Raw genomic sequence first — 26621 nt, 5'->3', positions numbered from 1 at the left:
AGTAGAGGGGGAGAATCACCTCCCTCGACCTGCTGGCCACGCTTCTCTTGATGCAGCCCAGGACACGGTTGGCCTTCTGGGCCGCAAGAGCACATTGCCGGCTCATATTGAGCTTCTCGTCCACCAGTACTCCCAAGTCCTTCTCCTCAGGGCTGCTCTCGATCACATGAATCTCGATCAAATGAACACATTCTAAGAATTTCAGATCATTATAGGTAGAATTCCAACTAAAAAAATATTTGGAAAAGGCAAGTTCCCATTCATTCATAAGTCATGGGAGCCAAGTCTACACTTGTTTTTTAAAAAAAAAAAAAAAAAAAAATCTATCCAGCTCTCCTGTTTCCCAGAACATATTATTTGATCTAAGCAAAGTTTATACATGCTTTGAGCCATTCCTACTTGAAAAAAAAAGTTTTAAAGTAATCTTCTATTTACATGAAGAAGGAAAGAGTATCATGACACATGCACACAAACTTGCAGCATCTGAAAACAGTGCCCAATTCAATTCAGAAGTCTTGTAAACGCCTTTCTTCAATAACTGAAGGTCATAAATAACTGCACTATTTGTACCACTCCACTTTTCACTTAAGAGTCCACATTTAGAAAAGCCCATTCATATTTTCTGCAAATTTGCAGAAAAGAGTCTTGCATGAAGTTGCTATTTTATATAGTTAGTTTCTTATATAAAAGTTAGGGGACTTTCGGGTGGGTTGAAGGAAAACACAGCCCTTAAGTCATACGCTAGCTTTCCAACAAAGTTACAGCAAGGAGCTTCAGCTAAAAATAGAACACGTATTTGTGTGTTTCTGCTGCCCTGCCAAGCTTCGGGAGGGCTTTAGTTTCTAAATAGGATAACCATCAGTGGATAGAAATTTACTTTTTTTTGTAGTCTGCATAGTTAGAAGCTAATTTTGAGATGCATTTTAAATAGATAACTTCAAAGTACGCAAGATTACACAACATAGCTCAAAGAAAAATGCTAACTCCTTTATCCTCAAGTATATCTATATTAAAGAGAAAGAAAATGGTTTTTTCCATGTACTACTTTGCCAACATTTTGTGTCTTCACACCAAGAGATCCACTTTCGTAGCATTTTTAACTTGATTATTTATAGATATGCCTCCAATCACTAAATCAGGTCTCTTATACAAAAGAATTCAATACAACCTTGCATCAGTGAAATTGTCAGGATTCTATGGCTAAATAATTCCACCAATATCCTTCCACAACAAATACCCTTCCTTCAGGCCTTTTTTGAGTATAACCAAGCTGGAATCTGTTTGAAGATTCCAGATATAAGAAAGAAATGTTATTGCTAGAAGAGACTACTTGAGGGAGGGATTCATACGCTGTGTGCGCATGTATGTACTAACTGACAGATGAAGCTACTGCCATGAGAGAGTATCTCTCTATGTGCTCCTATTATCCATCACTGCCTATTCCATGTATCACATCCGACAGACCACAGCGATGGGCGTCTCACTAAAACATGAGATAAACAGCACAGTGGGAAGAAAACCTGGAAGGTTATCCTACACAGAACAAAATCCAGCCCAACAATATCAGATTAAGGCGGAGGGAGTGTGTGTGTGTAAAGCATGAATGAAAAAAGACAAGAATTTTACATAAAGTATAAGTCAGGAGTTGCAAAAAGACTGATCATCTTCTGGAGGTGGGCTTAGCTTAGACTACAGTTTGCCCTAAAAAAGGCAAACATGAGCTGGTCCCTGTTTCTGTAAACACACATTCTCTCTTTCCCCCACTAAAACTACCAATGGCAAGAAGCACTACAGAATGCCTGTGTGTCAGATGACATTAACCCTTCATGCTTTGTTTATTACGTAAGACAATACCATGTTCACACGGAAGTATTTTGAGACTGTGTGATAAAAGCATAAGCAGAGAAATCTCATGTCTGTGCAGGTCTTTATCATACAAAATGCACACAAGCTGTATCACACCTTCCTTCCAATGGACTGTCATAAAAGGAAACACTTAATATGTTAAAGACATATGAAAAGTCAGATGAAACCCATGAGCTAGACAGACAGATCAAGCACATGTTCCAAAATTAAAAAAAAAGCATGTTATACAAGATGAGCTTTGTGCCAAAGCTGTATGTATAGATGTAAATCAGTAAAAACGGTGTTAAAACTGTGGATGCTTAGATTCAAAGATGACCTTACTACTGAGTTTTCCCAAGACAACAAAACATTCAAGAAAAACACACCCATGTTTCTTTAAAAGAGAATTATTTTTTTTTTTACTTCTGTTCCAAATGTCACCACATAATTAAGTTTGGAACACTGTATCCCTTACGAGTTTCTATTAAGCCCAAATGAGGATTCTAGTGGAATTTTCCTCAAAATGCTCTACACTCCTCAAAGATTACGAAATCAACACTAATTGACAAATGCCCCAGAAAAATATTCTGTAGCTATTTTCTTTACATATGCGTGTTACAAAGTCTTCACTGTTATCTTACTGATGTGAGGCCTCATTAAAAAAAGTCCAAGAAGTGTATACATCAACCAAGACTTCCCTTTGAGGGAAGGATATCACCTTTACAACCACCATGGGATGTACACTGCAGGAACACCGAAGCTTTTATGAAAACAAAGCGATGTCTGAAGCGAAATTTTACTGTCATTTTAAATTTACAAAGTAACAGCCTGAGAGTGCCTTGGACATTTTCTGTAAGTCACTTGCCATTATCTCTTACCAGTGTTGAAACAATCATTCCAGGAATATGAGTAGCTAGATCTCTATTGCTTTCTAAATTAATAGTAACTTCCACACAAATAATTAGTTGCTGTAAAACTTTTACGAAATTACAAGCTGACATTCAGTTAGTTCTAGCACAAACCACAGCATATAACCTGCTTTTCTTTCATCATAGCAGCTTTATTATTCCCATTCTAGTAAAAGGTTTTACGCCTAACTAAGACCACAAAGCTCTGGTATCCAGCACTGAGAATTATGAAAAAACATCAGATTGACACAATGTTCTTACTTTTAGCAGTTCGAAATAATGAAGACAGTGGTAAACAGGGGCAAGGAGCAGCCGGGGTAGAACATACTGAACAGCTTCTTTAAAACCTTCACCTATTGACTAGAAACAAAATAAAGTTTCAGTCTCAAAACGATAAATGTATTGAAGCAACAATATAGTAATACCAATAATACAGCTTAAAGTTACCTGTAAATAAAATGCTGCTCCTGGCTTTGATAATTGGCTTAGAAAATGATCATGAAAACCAGGTCGCAAAATGTCCTGTGCATATGATTCATAGGGATCGAATGCTAGTTCCTAAGAAGAAATACAGAATAATTTTACAAAACTAATTTAATATCTAAACTTCATCTTTCTCAAAGAAAATACATACGCTATATAGAGACTTTTCTGCATACTTTTTCCAAGACACCTATAGAGAAGAATCAGTATTTTTATGTACACAGACTCACGGAGTAATTCAGTCTGGAAGAGATCTCTGGAGGTCAACTGGTTCAATTCCCTGTTCAAAGCAGGGCCCACCTTAGGGACAAAGCCAAATCCAGCATCAAAGCTAGCTGCAGTTGCTCAGGGTCTCATCCAGATAAATTCCAAGTACCTCCAAGAACAGAGGCGCCAAAACCTCTATGGACAGCCTATTCCAATGTTCAATTTTTTTCCCCATATCTAATCAGGATTGCCCTTTTTACCATTCGCATGCTCTCTCTCATCTCGACTTACACGCCTCTACTGTGACTCCCCAATAAGAGCCTACCTCAGTCTTCTCTATACCTTCCTTTCAGGTAACTGAAGACAGCAATAAGGTCTTCAGACTTCTCTTTTTAAGACTGAATAAACCCAGCACTCTTAACTCTTTGTACATCACAGGCCTCCACTCCTTACTCATCACGGTAACCCTCATGGACATGCATACCTCGTATAAGGAAGACCAAAACCAGACACATATACCAGATGTGGTCTCAAGCACTACACAGAAATGATTCTTCAACCTACTGGCTACACTTTTCCTAATTTAACCCAGGAGACAGCCTTCACTGTCGATTCCTGAGGATCTCCAAGCCCTGTTGAGCAGTACTGTTCCTCAGTCAAGCAGCTGGACCATTACATGGCTTTGTTTGGTCCCAGGTGCAGAACTTCGTATATGCCTTTACTCAACTCTGTAAGGTTCCCGTAGGTCCATTTCTCCAGCCTGTCAGGTCCCTCAAGAAGTATCCCTGTCCTCCTGTGTGTCTCCTCACAATTTGGCATCACCTACCAACTTGATGACGCAGACCTTCTCCCACAACACTTATACAGACATTAAACAGTATCAGTCCCAGCATCAAACCCTGAAGAATGTCGCCAACCTTTGGCCACCAGATGGACTTTGTATTGCTGATGACAGTTCTTCCTTCCAGTCCGGCCAACTTCCCACCCACTCTAATTCAACTAGCTAGGCTATATCTCACCAAGCTGACTATAAGGATACTATGAGACACTGTGCTGAAAGCCTTAAGTTCAGATAAGGGATATTAACTCTTCCCTTCATCCATTGAGCCAGCCATCTCCTCTTAGAAAGCAGTCAGGTTAGTCCTTCAGAAATCTGTGCTAGCTGTTGCAAATCACATTCTAGTCCTTCGCATAGCTAGATGCAAATTCCAGCAAGATTTGCTAATCATCTTGGGGACTGAGGAGAGGTTGACCAGCTTCTAGTTTCCAGGACTCTCATCAGCCTTTTTGAGATTGGGCATAACGCTTTATCTCGCGTCACTGGAGACCTCCACAACTCACCACTAAATTCCAGGAATTCTAGACGGTGGCCTTGCATTGACACTAGCCAGCTGCCTAGCATCCTCTCCTTCCTCATAGACTTGTGTTTATCCACCTTAGATCAACAGTCTAACTTGATCTTTGACTTTCACCACCCTCCCTCAATCTTTAGTAGCACGCCTGACTGGGAAACCTGGAAGCACATCTTGCTGGTAAAGACTTAGCAAAGGAGACTAAACACCTCAGTCCATTCCATGTCCTCCAGCACAGGGTCTCTCACCCCATAAGCAAGATATCCAGGTTTTCTACAATCATCTTTTTCATACTATTTTACCTAAGCAAGCTCTTCTTGCTTTGCTTCACATTCCTCATGAAGTTTAACTCCAGCTGAGCTGCAGCCCTCAATATCATTTCCACCTGCCTAGACAACACTTCTACATTCCTCTTAAGAAGCCTTTTTGAATCACATAATCATTTATGTTGGAAAAGACCCTTAAGATCATATCAAGTCTAACAATAAGCCTAACACTACCAAGTTCACAATTAAAACCATGTCCCTAAGCACCACATCTACATGTCTTTTAAATCCCTCCAGGGATGGCAACTCAACCACTTCCATGGGTAGCCTCTTCCAGGGTTTGATAACCCTTTTAGTGAAGAAATTTTTCCTAGTATCTAAACCTAACCGCCCCCCCCCCCTCCCCCACCCCCCCGCCCCGGTGCAACTCAAGGCCTTTTCCTCTTGTCCTATCACTTGCTACTTGGGAGAAGAGTTACAACCTCCTTTCAGGTAGCTGTAGGAACAATAAGGTCTCCTCTGAGTCTCCTTTTCTCCAGACTAAATCCCAGTCTCCTCATGGGACTTGTTCTCTAGACCCTTCACCAGCTTCGTTGCTCTTCTTTGGATGTGCTCCAGCACTTCAATGTCTGTCTGGTAGTGAGAGGTCTGAATTTGGTTGAAGAAGAAACTCCAAACTGTGCTTGTCCTTGCCTCCTGCTATACATCTACCCTTTTCCTTAGGGACTGGAAAGGTATATTCCTTGTGCTTTGAACACACCATCTTTGAAAATAAACCAGCTCTCCCAAGCCCCTTCTACCCTCAAGGCAGCCCCAGGGTCTTCAGTCTGCTTATCTCCTGCACTTTCCTCAGGACCTTAAAACTCTACCATCTCTACCACCTGTGGCCAAGCCTGCCATTAGCGATGATTTTCCTGCCAGTTCTTCCTTGTTCATAAGAAAGAGGTCAATTGCAGCACCTTTCTTAGTTGGTCCATCAGCATGTGCCACAAAAATCTGTCCTGAGTGCCTTCCAGAAATCTTCTGAATTATTTCAGTCACAGTAAGTTGTCCACCCAGAAGATGTCAGGAAGGTTATTCTCCCAAGAGAATCAAGGCCTGTGATAAGGAGATGACTCCTACTTGTTTACAGAAAGTTTTGGCCACTTGTCAATTCAGCAGTCTTTGGCAGAAGCTTGACCACAACACGACCTTTGATGGTCTCCTCTGATCCTTAAGAATTCAGCCAGCTCATCATTCATTTCATAACAGAGCTCTATGTATTTGAGCTGATCTTTTGTTCAGCTTCCTGGTCTTATTTTCCCCACCTGTTGTCCCTGAGTGCCTGTATTCGTTCATACAGTCTCCATCACGCAACCCTTCCTGCCATGTCACCAATTCCAGTCACATGACAGCTCTGCAACTGTCCAGACTCCCAGATCCTCCCTGTCTGTACATAAGCACTTGCATCCTGGGGAAACAGACACTTCAGATGAGCCATTGGTCATCCCACCTTCTCAGGAGGAAGGTGCAAGAGCCTTTGTTGTCATGCTTTCCGTTATGCATGTCCCCTTCTCCTCTCAGTTCTTCAGTCTGCAAGCTTTGGTCTCCATCCACTAACAAGTCTAGTTCAAAAGCCTTCCTCACCAGCTTTGCAAGCCTGTTGGCAAAGAAACCCTTGCTCCACTTTGTCTTTCCACAGCAATTCTGATCTACACAGCTGATTTACAGGATACCTTCATTTCTGTCGAAGTCCAGTCATAGGTGTTTAGTTTCCCTCCCAGCCCTGTGCTCCCCAAAGTTTAAACAGCGTGATAAAAACTGGGGTTTGCAGACTAAAAAGGTAAAAACACTCTTGAAAACAAGCAGTCTATTCATCACGGTGGGGCTGGAAGAAGAGATCTCAACCTAAACAAAGGCAGGTAGAACAGAGATGCACTTAGCTTAGATGCTAAGTGCAAATCATTAAAACACATATGAACAGCACAAAAAAACCACAAGTATTCTCTTACCTCTGCCATGTCTTCAAAACAGCTGCCTACTAGTGGATGAGGACTACCTTCATCTGTCATTTCAACAGTGTCTTCTATATGACCCAGTAACTTCACACTAAGTTCATGAATGTCCGATATACGACTAAATATATTTTCCACATCCTGCAAAAAGCAACAGAACCAGACAAAAATCACAGGGCACAATTTATAAGAGGAAGAATGTTATGTGTTATGAAAGTCGAGCACTTCCTTAAACAGAACAAGATTTTATAATATATTTGATAATATACTTACTGTATAATTTATATAAGATCATAGAATTTACTTTTAAAATAATGGCTATATATATATGTATAAATATATAAAAATTTACAATGACTCAAACACGGCAAAGAACAACAGTGACAAATCTTAAATTACAGGCCTGCAAGTGAACAGAGTAAATAGGGTGCTTTCTTCCGCAGTTCTACAAAACCAGTGCTTACCCACAAGTGCTCCTTCACTATTTCTATTTTAGAACTCACTTCCTCTACTATTGATATGTTAAACTGGACAACAGTTAAGTTCCAGAAGCATTGAACTAGATTTATAGATATCATAGTAGAGGTTTTTTTTGTGGTTTGTGCAATACTTACATGAGATGAAAATAGTTTGGAGTTGGAGGCATATGGCTCTCTGAAAACTCTGATTATGAGATTTAGTTCCCTTATGTATTGTCGAACCTCTGCCATAAATGACTTCACTAGGTCATAATAGGTTTGCTCCCCTGAGGTGGAGGGTTCCTCATCAGATAAAGTTAGTGTGCTTAAGTCTTCTACATCCTGATGGAACATATCCATTAATACCTAGGTAGCAAAAAGAGAGGGAAATGTATAAAGTGAGAACAACTTATTTTCAAGATCTACCAGTAAGTTACCAGTAAAAGAAATCTATTATTCCCATAAATCAGACTGATCAGCAATAAGATTTATTTATTATCACTCTGCAATTGGTTGAGTATCACAAAAGCAACATTCATTGCTATAAATTTGCAAGTCATTATTTGCAGTGGCAATTTCTGAAGAATTCCCAGTCATTTAGACCAATCCAGGCATGTCTCCAAGAATGTGGTCCTAAAATTATTTACAATTTTAAAAGGTTTATGAAGTACACAGACACATCAAGCTGTATTCTCCTACTCTGAATTAGCCATACATAATCTAAGTTTATGAAGATACTATGAAGTAACTGTTATCTATGAAGATACTTTTTTACCTGAAGTAAATACCACTATTTTACCTGAAGTGTATGCATTTTGGCTTTTCAGCTTTAGCTTTAACAGGAAGATCGTGCTCAGAACGCTGTAATCATCTGCGATGAACACTGGCCTGCCCACACACTGCACGTGGCCTGGTTTCTGTTCTTAACTCCTGAGTTCTCTTATTAAAACAGACCCTCAAGGAAGGGCACCAGCTTCAGAAAAAGTGGCAGTCACATTGCAGAATTACACAGACAAAAAGCCCTCTAAAAACAATGACTACCAGAGGTCCCAGTTCATGCCCAAGCAAGGCCTACCAAGCACAAGCAATTAATCATTCAAATTTCTCAAGAAAAGCAGATCACTGAACACTTCTGTCAAAGATGGTACCTACACCAGGAGTCATTACAATAACTTAGCAAGTGACAAACAGAAATCACACTTTGGGTTGTTTCCATGATACTCAAAGAACATCTTAAAGGTAAACTAAGTAAGCTGACTGCAAATTAGTAAAAGCTATCCTAATTTTAAGTATCTTTAGCAAAAAGAAAAGCTAAGAGGGTCCATAAACAAACTACAATGACAAAGCAATTCTTAACAAGCCAGCATAAGATGTAGTTCAACATACAAGATGACTTTGTCCTCAGACAGACAGATGGGAGAGTCTTCTTTTCTCCATTTCTTCTGCCCAGAGCTACAACCCTTCCAGGAAGTCATGAAGTGTATCAATGCATGTGAACTTCAAAATAAATGAGAACTTCAGTGCTGCTTGCCAGCCTCCCTTCCTAACAGATGCAGGTGAAGCCATGGCAACCTACACCTGTTACTGCAGAGACTGACATGACCACTGTCAATCACTGAAAAGACTGAGGAAAAGACTGCAGGATCAAAGCTGTAGATACTCCTCTGAGAACACCAGGAAGGGAGGCTAACACATTAAACATGAACTAGAGTTTTTAAAAATGGCAGAAAACAGAATGAAAAAGTGTTTTTCAAAATAATTACAAAACTGGACATCAAGGATTAAGCTTCTGAACGAGCCACAGCAAGCACGACATTTACAGTAGAAGTCGTCTTTTCCTAAAGCATGTTACAGGTACTTCTCCAGAATACATGTCAGTTTATCAAGCTGTTGACTACTGACACTAGCCAAATGAACTATTCTGCAAGAGCATACTTGGGGACCTGTAAGTTCAAGAGATGGTCTGGTAGGTTCATCAGACTTGAATACTGGAAGAAACACACCTACCTAAAGCAGTCATTCTTCACCCAGGTCCTGTCCTAACACTCCTCAAAAATATACAGGTCTAATGAGGAGGGCAATGGGCACACAGCACGTTCTTTCTCCTAGCAAGCCAAAGTTCCCAGCTACACACCCTGGTCTTAAGCTTCTCTGAAAGCAGAATAACAGACATTTTGCATTAAGACTGACTACTTCTGAAGGCGATTCATCTTTCAAAGCCAGTAAATGTAGATGGAACTCAGGTTATAAGGAGAATCCTAACTGATTCTGGAGAATTGGACATTATGGGGTCACCACTGTAGGAAATTACATTGAATAATGCAAGTATGCAAGAAGGTCCCAGTATTTGTAACTTTACTTCATGGACACAGTTCTACAACGTACTTGAGCTACAAGATTCCAGACTGTATTCACGAGGTGCATATATCACTACTATGAAATCCACAGAAACAAGTTAAAGTAACTGAACCCCATTTATTGAATTTAGAGCAACGGGAAGCACAAGTAGATAACAGAAGAAAACTACCAGTGACGAGTGGTGTTCCTCAGGGGTCAGTATTGGTGCCCGTGCTGTTTAACATCTTTGTCGGCAACATGGACAGTGAGATTGAGTACATCCTCAGCAAGTTTGCAGATGACACCAAGCTGTGTGGTATCATTGACAAGCTGGAGGGAAGGGATGTCATCCAGGGGGACCTTGACAGGCTAGAGAGGAGGGCCTGTATGAATCTCATGAAGTTCAGCAAGGCCAAGTGCAAGGTCCTGCACATGGGCTGGGGCAATCCCAAGCACAAATACTGGCTGAGGGGAGAATGGATTGAGAGCAGTCCTGAGGAGAAGGACTTGGGGGTGCTGGCTGATGAGAAGCTCAACATGAACTGGCAGCACAGAAAGCCAACCGTATCCTGGGCTGCATCCAAAGAAGCATGGCCAGCAGGTCGAGGGAAGTGATTCCGCCCACCTACTCTGCTCTCGTGAGACCCCACTGGGTGTACTGCATTCAGCTGTGGGGTCCCCAAGATAAGAAAGACATGGAGCTGCTGGATCAGCTCCAGAGGAGGGCCACAAAGATGATCAGAGGGCTGGAGCAACTCTCCAATGAAGACGGGCTGAGAGAGTTGGGGCTGTTCAGCCTGGAGAAGAAAAGGCTCCGGGGTGATCTTATAGCAGCCTTCCTGTACTTAAAAGGGGCCTACAAGAAAGCTGAAGAGGGACTTTTTACAAGGGCGTGTAGTGATAGGACAAGGGGCAATGGCTTTAAATTGAAAGAGGGAAGATTTGGATTAGATATAAGGAAGAATTTTTTCACTCTGAGGGTGGTAAGGCAGTGGAACAGGTTGCCCAGAGAAGCTGTGGATGCCTCATCCCTGGAGGTGTTCGAGGCCAGGCTGGATGAGGTTTTGGAGCAACCTGATCTAGGGGAAGGTGTCCCTTTGATGATCTTTAAGGTCCTTTCCAACCCAAACCATACTATGATTCTATGAAAATCAGCTTACATTTTAATGAAGTTTTTCACAGACAAGGCAAAATTTTCCAGATGGATGGCTGGCTGGCACAAAAGCGAGTGTGAAAGAGCTTGAGGAAAAAAGTAGCACACAAGGCAAAGAAACTGTTCTGGTTGTTTTGTTTCATTTTATGGGTACAAACATAATATACTATAAAGTTTCTTGATGTAACTGGAAAGAAAACACCTGGGGAGCACCTTTCAATGGCTTGTTCTGCTGAGGTAGTAAACCAACAGGTCTGCTTAGAGCTTTTCAAAAGTTTCTTCTCTGTATATATTAAAGAGTTCCTACAACGTAATGTAATGGAGGTTCCTAAATCAACCTCATCACAGCTCTTCTGCTCACCGCCTTTCCTAGGATAGAAAGAAGCACTTGTTCCTGTTGCTATCCTGTGACGAATACTCAAACATACACTTTCAAACCCTGCCCTAACAACCCAGGCAGATATATCCAAAAGCAAATGACCAAGACTACTGTCCTGACTGAGAAGTACTTGACTCTTCAAGATCTCACAAGATATCTCAAGAGAGAGTAAAGAAAGGTGAAGAAAGACAAAAAAAAAGCAAGCAGGAATGAGACAAAGGCATTAATCGAAACACAGAGATGATGTCAATGGAAGATACTGATTAACATAGACTAAGACAAAATACTGAAAAGAAGTGATAAATCTGAAAATCTCTAGACTTCAGCAAGATCAGTCCCATCCCTTAAAGGATTAACTTCAAGCTTTGTTTTTTAAACAATGGAAAACTTGAGATACTAATAAGGTGGGTACAGAAGCTAGAGTGCAAAGGCACCTGAAAGACAGACAGGGGATCTTGCTCCATCACTGCTGGAAAAAGAGGCAATTCCTGTCTGAACCTAATGAATCTTTTGAAGCTACAAGAAAGACTACCTGCAGATAAAAATATGGGCCACTAAGGAGGATTAGGCTGAGATGTTAATGCAGGTGGGGTTTTGTTTTAAAATGCTGGCCTATCAAAACACTACTATTTTACACATAATACAGTCTTATTTATTTTGGGAGAACACCCAAGCTTAATTTCAGCTTTCTTTTTTCAAGCTACAAAATAAGGCTCCACTATCACAGCTTAGGAATGCCAGATTTTTGAGTTAGTGCTGCTTCACAAAAATTTTTAAAGCATTCATGCACTGCTGAGATTAGGCCAGTGATATCAAAAGGAAGAAAGACTTAATTATTAATAAGCATAGGCAACAGCTCTGTAAACTCAATTAGCTTTTTGGTAGCTTTGCTCTATTACCGGAATCATATTTTAAGCAGTAATTTCTTCTTTCAAAAGTACAACACACTGTGTACTTAATAAGAAATAGACATTGTCCTCTCAAAACTTAAAACTTCCTGTTATCACGAGAAACGAGTTGGGCTTACCTTATCAGCACACATTGCCACTTTAATATCTTGTTTCGTAATCTCATAATGTCTTATATTCCGCACATAATTCCCAACCAATTTTAAGATGTCTGCAGAAATGTATTCTAACACCGCCACTATGTAAACAGACACTTGGTGGTCAATTTTGTAGCCTAGAACTTCCTGAAAGGAAAAAAGTAAGCATTCCACTGTTAGTCAGTCTATGAAATACATGCCACAGGTTACCACTAAAACCATTAAACTTAAGACCCTAATCAATAAACATTCAGCACATACCCAGTCTATTGTAGTAAAAGAAACACAGTAGTCTGCAGGCCTAGAGAAGATGCTGCTTTGTTAACTGTGGAAGTGACAACAGTCAATGACTGGCCCAAAAACCTCAGTTACACATTTAGGGCTAATTCTAGAAATTTCTTGAGCGTTTTCTTAGTCATGCAAAATGAAACAAGAACAATCAAATTCATAGCAAATGACTTATTGGGCTTTGTTTGTCCAACAGAGAATTAACACATTTTTAAGTGAAAACGAAATATATGCAATTAACCAAACTGGAACACAAAATAAAACTAGATAACAAACACGGATATTATTTTTCGTTTACATTTCAGGTAGCATACAGACATTACATGAAATAAAAGTGTCAACATCTAACTGCATTCTAAAAGCAAGACTACATCATTGCTCACCTTTAATAAGGGATGGATTTTTTCTACTGGGAGAGATAACGGATTTCTTCGTTTCCTCTTCTCAATAGCAGACTGGGCATCAGCTATTGCCCACTTATCAATAGGATGGGGAAAACTTTTTTGAACACGATCCTTTAAAAAAATCAGGAGTAAAGGGTAAACACACAATCTGAATGAGCTTTGTAATGTTACTACACTATCAAATCGTTTTCCTTACTTAACAAAGGAATGTTTGTTAATGTTAGTATTTCAACTATAAAAGCTTGCGCAACATGTAAATTTTACCATTTTGGTATACGCTGCTTGCTAGGTTCATAAAGCTGTTCCAGAGTATCATTATCACAGAATAATCTAGTGCCCAAAATTTGAGAAATGCCAGAATTAAGTTGCCATCACAGGCACAACCTTCACCCCTTGTGCACGTGCCTGGTAATTCAGCATTGAAATACATGACTACTTTTTATCCTAGCACTTTATTCCCTGTACAGAATGGTCTCTGAATGAGACGATACTAGTTTTCTGTTTCACCTGTACTGATCAGCACACAGTCCAGACTGTATACATGCAAACTGTTCTGACGATGGCAATGAACATAACAAGTAAAGAACGTCCAACAGCATCCACATATTTTAAATCAGTTCAATAGTCTACAGTCGGACCATATATGCCACAGTTTATTTACTCATTCCAGCAGTCAGGGTGCCTGAGGACATCTACGCTCTCCCATGTATCAAACAACTTTCCTGCTGGAACTCACACACAGGTCTCTGGAGGTTCAAGTTTCACCATTTTTGGTAGTCCTGGTGTTCAGAGATGCCAGAAATCTAATTTCTCAGACAACTCCACTTTTTTTTTCAGACCACAGTTCCCACTGACTGTTTCACTTGCAAGTGCTCACTTACGTAAACATGACCCCCGTTTGAGCAACCACGAAAGAGGAAGATGAAGTTAATGACCACTTACAAAGAACTGGTACAGGACAAGGTACACAAACAAAAGCTTTCTGACAAAAAACTTAAAAAGAATGCAATTCTATAAAGGTAGCACCCAGCTCTCTAAAGTATAAGCTTTTCTTTTTCTCCCCTCACATAACACTTCTGCAAAAGGAAAACAGAGGTCCTACCAAGAAAAAAAGTCTCATTCACTATCTAATACCAATTCACTCCCCTAGCACAGTCCAGCCTGGCAACTGAATAATGAAGGTGTCCTGGGGAAAAAATAAATGTGTATTACCATATAATTAAAGACAGCATCATCATGCATAAACACAAAGGTTGCCTGATCATCTCCAATTCTTGCATTTCTCATCTTGACTTCATAGTCGTAAGGCTTGTAATGCAACACTGTGTGTCAAGTTTGTTGCTAGCATTGCTTAAAACACAGCATTAAACAATACTCCACAAACCTCTCGTCTCTTGAGCTGCAAGACCAGAATGATGTCACAAAACAGGCCAGCCACTAAATGGGACACTGGAACACCATTAGATGTGTCAGTGTTCAAAAGAGAAAAGGAAGGACGAAATTCATGAACATTGAGCTCAGCTACTTTTTTTTTTTTGAAGGGGTTTTTGGGTACGTTTTTCTTTCCCCATTAGCCCACTTTCTTCAGAACATGAGGAAGTTGCACGCTGTTTTGTTACCTAACCTGGCACAGGCACAGACCCTGAGTACTGGAAACCAACAGGCACACTGCACACAGAGCCTATAGCTTGGAACCGAATCTTCAAATCACGGTTAAGCACAAAGGGCTACCAAGATATTCACGGGCTTAGAAGATTAACTTACTTAAATAATTTGTTTCTCAGATGGAGAAACTCTTCTCAGATCAAGCCCTTTTCTCAAACATCAAGAGCTTTTCTGAGCAACAGAGGTCGTAGATCTTTGAGAAGGCAATTGTTAAGAGAATAGGTTTCTATACAGAGGAAAGAAGTGTTCCTCAACTCTTTCTGAGAAAGTGACTGAACTATTTTTGTTCAAATTTCCAGGAGAGCAGGGGGTATATCAGCCTAAGTCACCATGCTAAGAAGGCAGCACAGCCTCAGACTAAGCAGCTACAGTTTGCATGCAATATCAGTGGGAAAAACAGGTCGTTTGAAAGGAACCAGTCAGCCTTATGTACACAAGTTACACTCACCATCTATTACACAGTAATACAGTTCAGAAATAGTTTTACTGTGCATTGAACAGCAAATTCAATTGACAGGAAAATCAGCTATTAGGTAACTCAGCAGGCTTTGTGTGAAAGGCTCTGCTACATAAAGATATAAAATGACTGCTTTCATTTTTACACTGTGAAATGCTTGATATATTAATTTTTCATGTAACAGTTCAAATTATTACAGATTTGTAATAATTATTCTCTATACCTCTACATCCAGAAAACTTCTCGGTTGGGCTTGACACAACATATTTAACAACTGCAGAATTAATTCCTCCACATACTGTAATGCGTCTTCAGTAGACGAAAGTTTAGGATGGACTTGCACCTGAACCTATAGGAAACAGAAGAACACAAGCTTTGAGTTTCACTCTGCCACAAACCACAGGCTTTACTTGCAAAAAAAGAGGACCAGAGAATGAGCCAAACTGCTCAGAACAACCCAACCCCAAATGTAGCTCTATTAAGGCACACTGGACAAACATGAGTGAAACACTCACAGCTGACAGAAACACAAATCTCAAATGTTAAATATACTCGAATCACTGGAAGTGACGTTTAATGTCAAGAAAACAGTTAATTAATAATGATGCTTTGCAGTGCAATTAGGAAAACTATTTAAAAACCCTGCATATATTTATCTTTCTCCCCTGGCTCTTAAACCACTTGTACAAGACATTTTAGACATGGGGTTTTCTCTTTTACAATTCATTGTTCACCACTTAATCTACAATAATGAAATACAGAATTTTTTTCACAGAGAGACCACTACAGAAGCAGCAATGATTTCAACAGTATTTTTAGCCTTCGAATTATTTATTCCATTCTCAGTTAGCTCTTAGTAAAATAAGATTGGTTTAGAAGTTCTTTTCCATACTGATTTTTAAAAAGATGTCAGCCTCTAGAGTAAAAAACACTTCAAAAAAGGCAACAGTATTGTCCTGGCATTGAGTGGCAGTTCAGAGGTTTTGAAAATTTGGCCACCATACATTTACTTGCATGTCATAAGTGTCTGTAAATTCTCACTGGTGTCAATCCACTGAGGCACGATCCTCCTTGCTCCTCCCATTGTTTTTCCAGACAGTCATTTTAACTTGGGAAATAAACCTCCAGTACAGCTTTCCTTTGCACTTCTGCGGTTCACAAAACAGCACAGTTTTAACGAGTTTAAATGTCAGGAACGCGAAGCTCAATGCTTCAGAGCTTAAACACAGGCAGTTTAACCTCTGTTCTACACTGATGACAAATACTATGCCAGAGCAAGCTGACTAACTTTCACAATGCATCTCTCAGGCCCCAATTTCATCATTTTACCATTCCACTCCATACAACTCAAAATGCCTCCAGTTTTCTCCACCACTAACAGAAGAGCCTAACCACCTTAAACCAAAACCCAACAATCTGTCTCCAAACATTTACTCACGTCTATACTCACATAATGGTGCCATAATTATTTGACACCGAAGTTTTCATTCCTGCTTGCAGTTATAGCAAGAATTAAATGTTATGCAGTTCAAACACAAAACACACAACAGCCTCAAATAGAAATCCACCTGCCTTCTAAGGCACTCGGTCTGAAATGTTCATGTCTGGGCATGGTCCTGGTGCTCATTTAACTGCTGCTAAGATTTAAATATGCTAGATCATGCGTTTAGTTTCTTGCAGATTGCACACCCTTACACAGCAGGTCTTAAAGAACATCCTCAGAAGTTATTGTTTCTTTAACATAAAAGCACTCTGGCACAAACAGAACAGTAGAACTTCTCTGCATTTGACTAGCTAATGCAACTATTTTGGTTATGTCAACAGTTCCATTTTTCCTAAGAACTTCACGGGGCACAGCCACAGCATGTGTTTGTGGAAGTACCTGAGTAACAGAATGCCCAGTAGTCCAAAGCATTGCTTACAATCCAAACACTGACACATGAAACACTGTACCAGCTTGGAACATTTTATCACCAGGAATACAGGCTTGCAGAATTATTACCTGGAAGATCAGAGCTGATCTGAGCTGCCTGGAAGATGATGTCTTTAATGCTTTGTGTGTTTTTGTTTTTTTTTTTTTTAAAGCAGAACTGAACAATTTTGTATTACGTTCTCCCTACAGTATACTCTAGCACTTTGTATGAGAAGTGTTAAATTATCAAGTCAATCAGATCGTAAAAATACAGCGCATGATAAACCAGAGTGATGAAGAACAGCTCTATTTTCTCCTTTGCTTAGAAAACAAATTGTAGACTTGAATAGTCTCATCACACTCTTTGGGTCTGTCACACAGTCTGTAGGAATAAGAACAAACAAACAAAAACACCACATCCAGCAGTGACCTGAAACATTATCCATTGTCAGTCAAAACAGTCAACGATAGCCTACTCCCAGTGCAGGACAAAGTTCCAAACATTTTTCCTAAGCATTTATGTTTGGGGAGGGGGAAATTACATCATTATTCTCAAAGGCCATTGTCTTCTGGCACTATCAAGCTCTACTTCAGCAGAGGAAAACATCATGAGGTGTCACTGGCTTGCCAGTGTAATTTATCTACATTAGGTAGGTAGTAAATGCTACTTCAGTGAGATTTAGTATCATCTAGGGTTCAAAGTCATACAAGCAAAAGCAAGAAAACAAACTAGACTAACAAGGAAAATTACAGGCTAGCCTGGTGTACAATTATCACAGAAACATGTAATTTTAGTATCTGCACTGCTGTAGTACCTAAAGGCTCAGACCAAGAACAAAACACTTATTTGAGGGTGCTCAAGGCAAGTCCCAAGAAGTCCATTATCTAAGACATGATGCAAGACATGGGTAAGATGTAAGATTTAGTAAGAGAAGACAAGAAATTAGAACATCTGTTAACATACACCATCACATGACCAGTTTCCAAAAAGAAGATCAAGTTACCAGGGGGTTTCCATCTTTCTCATAAAGTCAGCTCAGATTTTAAACTAAAAAAAACTGGATCACCATCTTATCACTCTTGAAAAGGAGGAATATGGCTTGAATCCCACCAGATCCTTCACAGTCCTATATTAGGAATACACATTGATAAAAACAGACTAGCAACTTCTGAAGCGTGGTGATACTTAAATAAGATTCTTTAGATAAACATTTAATCTCTCCCTTAAATAATGGCAGAACTCACCCCTTCCCACCTAAACACACAGTCCAAAATGTCTATCTTATGATAGGGGAAATTACTAAAAGAGCAGCTTCAGACCTTTCACAAAAGCTTCAATTCTTCGAAACACCCCAACAAATTCTAATGGGCAAATACAATCTACATCAGCTACAAATCCCTGCCTCCAAGGCTCTGCATTCAGTCATCTGATCACTTTTTTGAACGTTCAATCTTTTCTAATTCTTAAAAGGGAGATTATCAGGATTCTCTTTATCTGAAGAAAAGCAGAGCCAGCATTTCTTGAACAGCTTTTCATGCTGTGTTTAAGAACACAGAGACAAGCAGTGTCAGCTTAAGAAAATTCGTAGCACTTCAGGAAAATCCTATGATATAACCACTTAGCTTTCTCGTTTTTCTCTCCTTCCCTTAAAAATCAACAAAAGAAAGGAATTTATCAGGAATGGCAACAGCTTAAAAATTAGGCAACTATAAATCTAAACTCCCAGAAAAATTCAATGAAACTAACTAAAAATACCCCATGCTTAATGAATAATATAAAGATAAATATATCTGATCTTACTTTATAACTCTTAACAACGTTTTTTATATAAAGCTTTCTCAAACCATTCCTTTCAAACTCTAAAAACTAAATTAGAATATAAACACTCCCACAAACCTCATGGGAAGCAGTAACGACCTAGATCAAACCCAGAAACAAGTTTCAGTTAAAGGATTGCAGATCCAACAGCTTCAGCTTGCACAGAGGCTTGGTCTCCATCCAACTGCTCCAATGTAACAACTTCTACACTGGTCACAAGATGACCCAAACCTGAGTCTAGACTGACACTCAGCAGCTCATTCTGCACTAAAAAGAGGTGTCTGTTAAAATAACCAGGTGAGTCTTCCTTTCTTGGCTGTTATCAATCTGATTGATACTAAACCACACTTCCTAACCAACAGTTTTCAGTTATCTCTTCCCCATGCAGCCACGAGGAAAAGCCTAATTCATGTTGATTGTAAAGCTGAAAAATTTCAACTCAAGATGAACAAATGTCTCCAAAGACTTCTTAAAGCAACTTCATGTGTTATACAAAAACACCAGTGTAACACTCCCGTCATTAACAATCACTGCAATCAAGCTCACGGTTCTCAGTTGTTCTGCTAAATACAGAATACACCAGAAAAATCTTATGTGTGAGAGGCTGCAGAGAGAACAATACCAAATGGAGTCCCACCAGGCGCAGAAGCTCCAGGAGCTTCACAAAAGTGCTTAATGGAATGAGAGCATTCCAAAGCTACATAACAAACAAATAAAAAGCATCTACTGTTGGTTAATTTTTTTTTTTTGTATCTGGGCAAGACTAACCATCCTCTGGCAAGAAGTCACAGCATGGATCAAAACTCAACGTCTGCTAAAGAACAACTGAGTTTCACTGCCGAGTACAGGTACTGCCACCCTGTCAGTCTTCCTTGGTGGCGGCTGAAGTGCTTTTAAGAAAGTGTCTAAAGCAAAAAAGCCCATGATATTTACCACAACATTTTGATAATAAAACAGAAGAAGCTGTAATGAGACAACAGGCCAAGCTGTTTTCCAAAGCGCTATCAGAGAGAGTGAAATTTTACTCGTTATAAGCATCTTTCTAAACCTTTTCCAAACCTAAAGTTTTCTAAACCTTTGCAGACAGTTTATTCAATGGATTATTAGTAAAATTACTTGGCCACAGACAAGGTTCTTCCTGGGGGGAGGGAATAATTTTCTTCACTTCAGCAACTTTGAAAGTCTTCGCTAATGTTATAAACCTTACTCTTACTCAACGTATCTTTTGTTAATCTTTCCTTCAATAACTACAAAACTACTGACAATCAACTACTTATCACTAGAACACTCCAGGATGAAATATTTTATGCACAGCCTGCATGGATGAACATTCTCGTAGTGCAAGCACTTTGCAAAAAGGTTTTTTCTTCTCTTCTCGTGCATCTCTCCTGATATTGAGCAATCCTGCCCATGTTTTGTTATCTTGATCAACTAAAAATCCAGTAAATTAAACCAAATACAAATGTCTTGGATCCACGCTTCATCAACAACTTACTGAGGCCACAAGACTCAGATTTTTGCTAACATTCCTCTTGATGTATCAAGACAGCATTACACTGCATCAGTGAGCAAGTGAGAAAACTTACAGTAAAGATTTGAAGGGTAGGAGGATCTTAACTTCATCCTCCATAGCCATGGGAAGAACAGGTCAGAAATCAAGGCTGTTCTACATCTGCAGTGAAGCAGTGCCAAGAATAAGAAGCATCATTCTGTGTAGCAAGTGGCAACTGGACTGTCACCGATTTGAAGAACTAGGTAATCAAAAGTCAGGTAGAAATATCTCATCAGTCACAGCTTTCTGAGCACTCCATAGTCACTGCAGCAGTTTTTCTCATCTCTTCTGCTCTATGAAAGATACGGAAGAGTGATTATATGATACATGGAGTACCTGGAAGCACGCTGTCTGGAACAGTTTCCTGAACTGAAGAAGCAAATCCCCCTCAGCTGTCAAGCTGTATCAGTCCTATCTTTCTGATAGCAACAAAATCCAACAGCACACCTTGTTAATTGGTCAACTGACTCAAAACAATTTGAGGTACATAAACAGCAGAATATCTATATGGTAAAGTTATTGTTTTTCTCAATCATTGAATTGCTTAAGGTATCAATCAGTAAGGACGACACACTTTCTATTGTAAAAAACAACGTTTCAGGGAATCATAGAATGGTTAGGGTTGGAAGGGACCTCAAAGATCATCTAGTTCTGATCCCCCTGCCATGGCATGACACCCTCCACTACACCAGGTTGCCCAAAGCCTCATCCAACCTGGCCTTGAACACTGCCAGGGATGGGGCAGCCACAACTTCTCTGGGCAACCTGTTCCATTGCCTCACCACCCTCTGAGGGAAGAATTTCTTCCTTATATCTAATCTAAATCTCCCCTCTTTCAGTTTAAAGCCATTTCCCCTTGTCCTATCACTCCATGCCCTTGTAAAAAGCCCCTCTCCAGCTTTCCTGTAGCCCCTTTAAGTACTGGAAGGCTGCAATAAGATCACCCCGGAGCCTTCTCTTCTCCAGACTGAACAGCCCCAACTCTCTCAGCCTGTCTGCACAGGAGAGATGCTCCAGTCCTCAGATCATCAAAGAAGCAAGTCACAGATATGCAGAGAAATGCTGACTGCATAAACAAGACTTATACAAGCAAGACGAAGCCACAAGGAAAGATGTTTAGGAAAAACTATCCAAAAGGTTATAACCAGAATGAAGTGTATAAATTCACTAGCAAAGGAACACCAATGTTGGAAGAGGCATGACTTTGCAGATGTCCCTTCCGAGTCCATTTTCCAAGCTGTATTAAAAGCCAGGTATCTCCATCTCCAGTCACCCAAGAGCTCTGGTGTTTCATGTGTCTTGAATCCTCTGTCTTCAGCCCCAGCATCTCACCTTCTGTCCATCTCTGCAACTACAAGTTCAGACACCAGCTGTTATTCTTACTTCCTTTTCTTGTACCACATCATCATGATTACTGTCTTTCATCAACAACCAAGGATTTCTGCAACATTCCTCTTTTATCGCTTCAAAATAACAGTGACCAGGCAGAGAAGCATCTCACAACACATCATTTTCTTCTTGAGTGCACTGGAGTCTATCTTGACAGCACCTGAAGGAGAATCGGAAGAAAAGGCATTATATTACGACCTGAAAGGTACAAGAAGTGTTTTTTGCAATTGCAAGTGTCCAATGCAAATACAGTTCTATTGTTAAGGTTCATGTCTAATGAAATAGTAGGCATGCTCTCCTAAGAATCTGTTGATGTACGAAGGGATTTATTCTTACTACATGTCCTTGGTTTTGTTGCTTGATAAAAAAACAGAATCAAAATAACTCATTGGGAAAAAGAAAGCTATTTGCAATGACTCAACAATACCTATTTTTTAAGAAAGTGATTCTGAGGCTGTAGTTTGACCTCCACATTACAAGCCAACTCGGTTACAAAAGGGCAACAGCATTCTCATGGTTCAGTTCACGTGCAGCAGCTCTCCCCAATAGCTGCGAACACTCCATCCTGGTAGACACACTTTTAACAACGTTAAATTGAATGCCGCTCTCCTCATCGGAGATACTAATTCAATATAGGTCTTCCCAAACTATGAAGTTTCACTTTCAGCTATGCAGGAAAGTACGCATTTCCAGCTACGCAGGACACAGTCCTGTTCGTACATCTACCTGGTTTCAAGGCAGAGTTCAGAAAGCAGCTTGCTGTCACTACCTGAGACCGAGTGTCAGCATCTGATCAGCTAAAGGGGGAAAGGAAGGGAAGGTTCTCCTCTAGTAACAACAGGATGAACTGATAACCTGACTCCTACTGAGACAGCAAGCTCTGGCAATTCAGCAGACAAAGCGACAAGGCTAACCTCCAGGATGGTTCTGCCCTTTGACCTCACTGGCATATGCTGCCACATCCTCTACTTTACTAGTCCCACACGCTGGCCTACAGGTACAGCTCAGGCCTTTGGTCAGTGTCTCAAACCCACTGGCTACCTGTACCAACACTACTTGTATCTATGTAGTCAGTAAAATACCCAATTTGGTTTCTCCATTAATGAAGAAGCTATTAAGATAATAATTTAAATCTTTCACCTGCCATTTAGCTTTCCTGTAACTCGAGTATTTGGCTGTTCAGTAAAGCAGGTGACAATATGGACAGATTCTTAACTTCTATCTTTACAGGGACAGCAATAGTAAGACTACGCTTCTGGAGCACAGGGGGCAATAGACTGAGAGAAGACAAGACACAGGTGGTGATCTCATAAAGAACTGAGGTTCAAAGAGTTAACACCTGCCAGACAGTTGCAAGTTTGAGTGTGAAGCCTTCAGAACTAACTCCACCTCACTCCTGCCATCCCTCTACCCACAGCAAGAAACAGAGCACAGTACAACAAAACCAAGACAACTATACCTTGTAGGGCCAGTGTGTCATCCTCAGTAGCTTGTCGTTGTTGGCCTCCTCTGTTAACTTCAGACTCTGGAACACCTCTTCCACCCAAAAGGAAATCATCCAACTCTTTCAGCAAGTGTCTTTAATACCAGGTGAATCCATGAATGGCTCATCCATCAGGAAGAAATCTTGCACTTCGGACACAGCAAGTAATTCCAAAGTCTTGACTCATAATTGCCTCGAATCCTCACTCTACATCCTCCAGTAGTTAGCACTGAGCCTCATTCCAAATTTGACAAACCTCTGCTACACCACAGAACAAATCATCCTCCAAAGGAACGTGCTCTCGCTGGTTGAGACCTTGGGTAGCTCCAGTCTCCAAGCAGGCTTCAGTCAGATGGCTGTCAAAGTGCTTACAAGCACCACAAGAAGCAGCGAGATGTATGGTCAGTGCAGAAGTATAGTTCCAAAGAAGCGACTACCGAAAAGGGATAAGACATCAACAGTACATGCTATAGATGAGAAAAGCAAGACAACTTCCAAGAACGGGACTGAAACTGCACAGCACTGGAGACCTCAGAGAGCATGCCCAGAAAAGCAAGGCAATACATTGCACGAGGAAATTAAGAAATACTAAACCAGTAGAGCTGCATCACTTGAGACTTCCAAATCCACACTGCAATAGTTCAACTAGCTCTAGGAGCAGGTCTTTTGTGCAAAAGTTGCAGTTAATCACTGCAACTAGACTTATAGAGCACTGCTGTGTATAACTAAAAAGCATCGAGTTCTGCAATCTCAAGCCAGTTCGAGCAACGGTGGCAGAAACCTCGTTTATTCAGCCTTCTACTACCTGGGCTCTGGCTGCAGAAGCCGAAGAGGACCCCTCACCATTTTTTCCCTCTCTCACATAAATTCTTTCCACACCACAAGCTTCAGTATCATGAGAAAGCAAGACTTGCCAGTTTGTCCTAATGAAGCCTCCTCAGCAAAAAGGCATTTAAACTACGAGAAGCTTAACTAAAAGTCATTAGGCTCGAACGCTAATTAATCAAAATGCTCCCAGCACCTGCTCACGACCCTCCCCGCCCGCAGCCGTGACACTAGTGGGCGCGAAGGGGGCCCAGCAGACACCCAGAGCAGCACGACTTGTTTCCCTCCCGGCCAAGGAGGGCCAGGACCCGCGTGTCCATTAACCAGTTTCTGCCTGAACCATTCCGTCTGTCGGATCATCGCCCCACCGCGGCTCCCGCGGCCTGCGGGGCGCGCCGGGGCCCCGCTCCGCAGCATCCTCCTCGGCAGGCGCCCGCCTGGCAGCGTGGAGACGACCGACCCCCCGCGGAGCCCTGAAGCCGCTTCCGGAGAACGGCGAGCGCCGGCCGGCCCCGCTGCCCCGACTCGGCCCAGGCGCCGCGCCGCGGCGAGGTGAGGCCGGGCTGAGCCGCCGCGCCGGGCCCTGGGCCGAGCCGCTGTTCCCGTGGGCCTGCCCGCCGGGACGGCGGACCGCGCTGCCCCTCACCTTTTTGAGGGCAGGCACGAGCAGCCCCCGCCACTTGGGCGCGTTCTCCTCGCTGAAGAACTCGTAGAGCAGCGGCTGCGCCTGCATGGTGCCGCCGGGCCCGGCCCGCTCGGGAGGGCGGGCGGGGCAGGCCGGGCCGGGCGCCGCGAGGAGGCCGCCGCGGGAGCGCTCGGCTCCCCTCAGCGCGAGGCCCGGCGGCCCCCCGCCGCCGCCGCCGGCTGCAGGCCCGCAGCGGCGGGGGGAGGTGGCAGCTGCCGCATTCCCCGCCCCCGGCTCTCGGTGGCGGCCCTGGGGGGCGGCGGCGGGCGGGAGCGGGGTCACGCGGTGCGCGGGCCGCGAGGGGCGGGGTCGGGCGCCCGGAACGTGAGCGCCGCCGCCACCACCCCCCCCCGCCCCGCTCTGCAGGTTCCTGTCGTCGCCCGCGCGGCGGCGGCCGCGGCGCACGCGCAGCGCAGCGGCACCGAGCGGGCGGGCGAGACCGGCCTCCCCCTTCTCCCTGCTCGGGCGGAAGTGACCTCACGGGGCGGCCGCGCCCCGCCCCCCCCCCCGAGCGCCCCCGTGTGGCGGGAGGAGCCGCGCGGTCCGCGGGGTCGAGAGGGCGGGAGGTGGTGGGCGACAGGGACGCGCCGGGCCGGGACGCGCCGCACGGAGCCGTCGCCGCCGCCTGCGGGAACAGCTGCGCTGCTCCCGGCCCACTGCAGCGCTGTGCGAACGGCCGCAGCCGCCCGGCGCTCTGCGCAGCCGCGGCTCTGCCCGTCCCGCGCAGCCGCTGAGCGGCCCCGGGAGCGCCGCTCAGGCCCGGGCAGGGCGCAGCGGAACCGCTGGGAACCCACAGCCACGCGGGCCGAGCCGTGAGCCGTGCCCACCAGGGGAGGGTGGGGCGGTGGTGGCCCCACGCAGCCCTGCGGAGGTCTGGAGAAGAGAAGCGGCTTTGGGTCCATGTCAGATGGAGCTGTGCTGGGGCAGGCACGGCCCCTCAGCCCCTCTCCTGGCTGGTGCCTCCGCGGGAATGCTGGTAACAATTTCCCAAAGGCTTTGCTCCCTGCAGACCACAGACGATCTCCTGCTGGCTTCTTACCCGGCTCCCTTGGCAGGGCGAGCTGGAGCACAAGGAGATGGCATTTGTCTGTGACAGCCAGCTGCCTGCTCAGAGCTGGCGGTGGTAGGGGGCTCTTGTGACTACCTGTTGGAAAGACGTTGTCGTCTCATGGGCACCGGGATCGGAGTTAAACAAACACTCTGTTCAAGCAGTGCAAGAACAGCCTCAAGGGTTAGCAGTAAGCTTGTTTCTTGGAAAAAAGGCCAGGAAAAACAAAGCTGGAATGCAAACTAAGCCCAGTGGTTTAAACAGGACAAAGTCCGTGCTGGTGCGTGGGGCCTGGCAGGGCAGAGGAAGAAGGACAATCCTGGATACGGAAAGCAAATCATTGAGCTCTGCTTTGCAAGGCAAGGGGCCAGGGAGAGTGTGAGGACCAGAAGAGGGAATAGTGAGCTGCTGTTGGGGAGTGCAGGGAGGGAGACAGATGTATGAAAACCTGTGCTGGTCACTGGAAGGAAGGTTTCAGACCAGCTTCCCAGCTGGGACAAGAGTGAAGTACCCACACAAATTGCTTGGACCAAGACTGCCCAGTCTCCTTTCGTCTCAAGGGCTGGTTGTGCAAAGACCTGTCGGAGTGGTACGCGTGTTGGGAGGCTCACTTCGTTAGTGCTTGTGAAGCACTCTGAGGACAGGAGGGGTTCTGGAGATGCTGACC

The 26621-nt window shown here is 42.8% G+C and overlaps 1 protein-coding gene across 3 annotated transcripts in view; it reads right to left on the bottom strand.

The window, feature by feature from the left end:
* The window catches only part of SOS1 (SOS Ras/Rac guanine nucleotide exchange factor 1), a 56533-nt gene extending 31573 nt beyond the window's left edge, over positions 1-24960 (bottom strand). For all 3 annotated transcript variants that reach the window (XR_015223034.1, XM_086631830.1, XM_086631829.1), the window contains exons 1-8: positions 24868-24960; positions 15465-15590; positions 13099-13230; positions 12410-12574; positions 7670-7879; positions 7053-7196; positions 3201-3311; positions 3015-3113 (exon numbers count right to left, since the gene is read on the bottom strand). Coding sequence is in view for 2 of the 3 variants with exons in the window: in XM_086631830.1 (XP_086487956.1) it covers positions 3015-3113; positions 3201-3311; positions 7053-7196; positions 7670-7879; positions 12410-12574; positions 13099-13230; positions 15465-15590; positions 24868-24954 (1074 nt within the window). In the remaining variant the exon portion in view is untranslated. The remainder of the gene's footprint in view (positions 1-3014; positions 3114-3200; positions 3312-7052; positions 7197-7669; positions 7880-12409; positions 12575-13098; positions 13231-15464; positions 15591-24867) is intronic.
* Positions 24961-26621: the final 1661 nt, after the last annotated feature.

Source organism: Tauraco erythrolophus, chromosome 2, assembly GCF_009769465.1.
Source record: "Tauraco erythrolophus isolate bTauEry1 chromosome 2, bTauEry1.pri, whole genome shotgun sequence".
NCBI classification, from domain to species: Eukaryota; Metazoa; Chordata; class Aves; order Musophagiformes; family Musophagidae; genus Tauraco; species Tauraco erythrolophus.
This window is presented reverse-complemented; position numbering and strand designations above follow the sequence as displayed.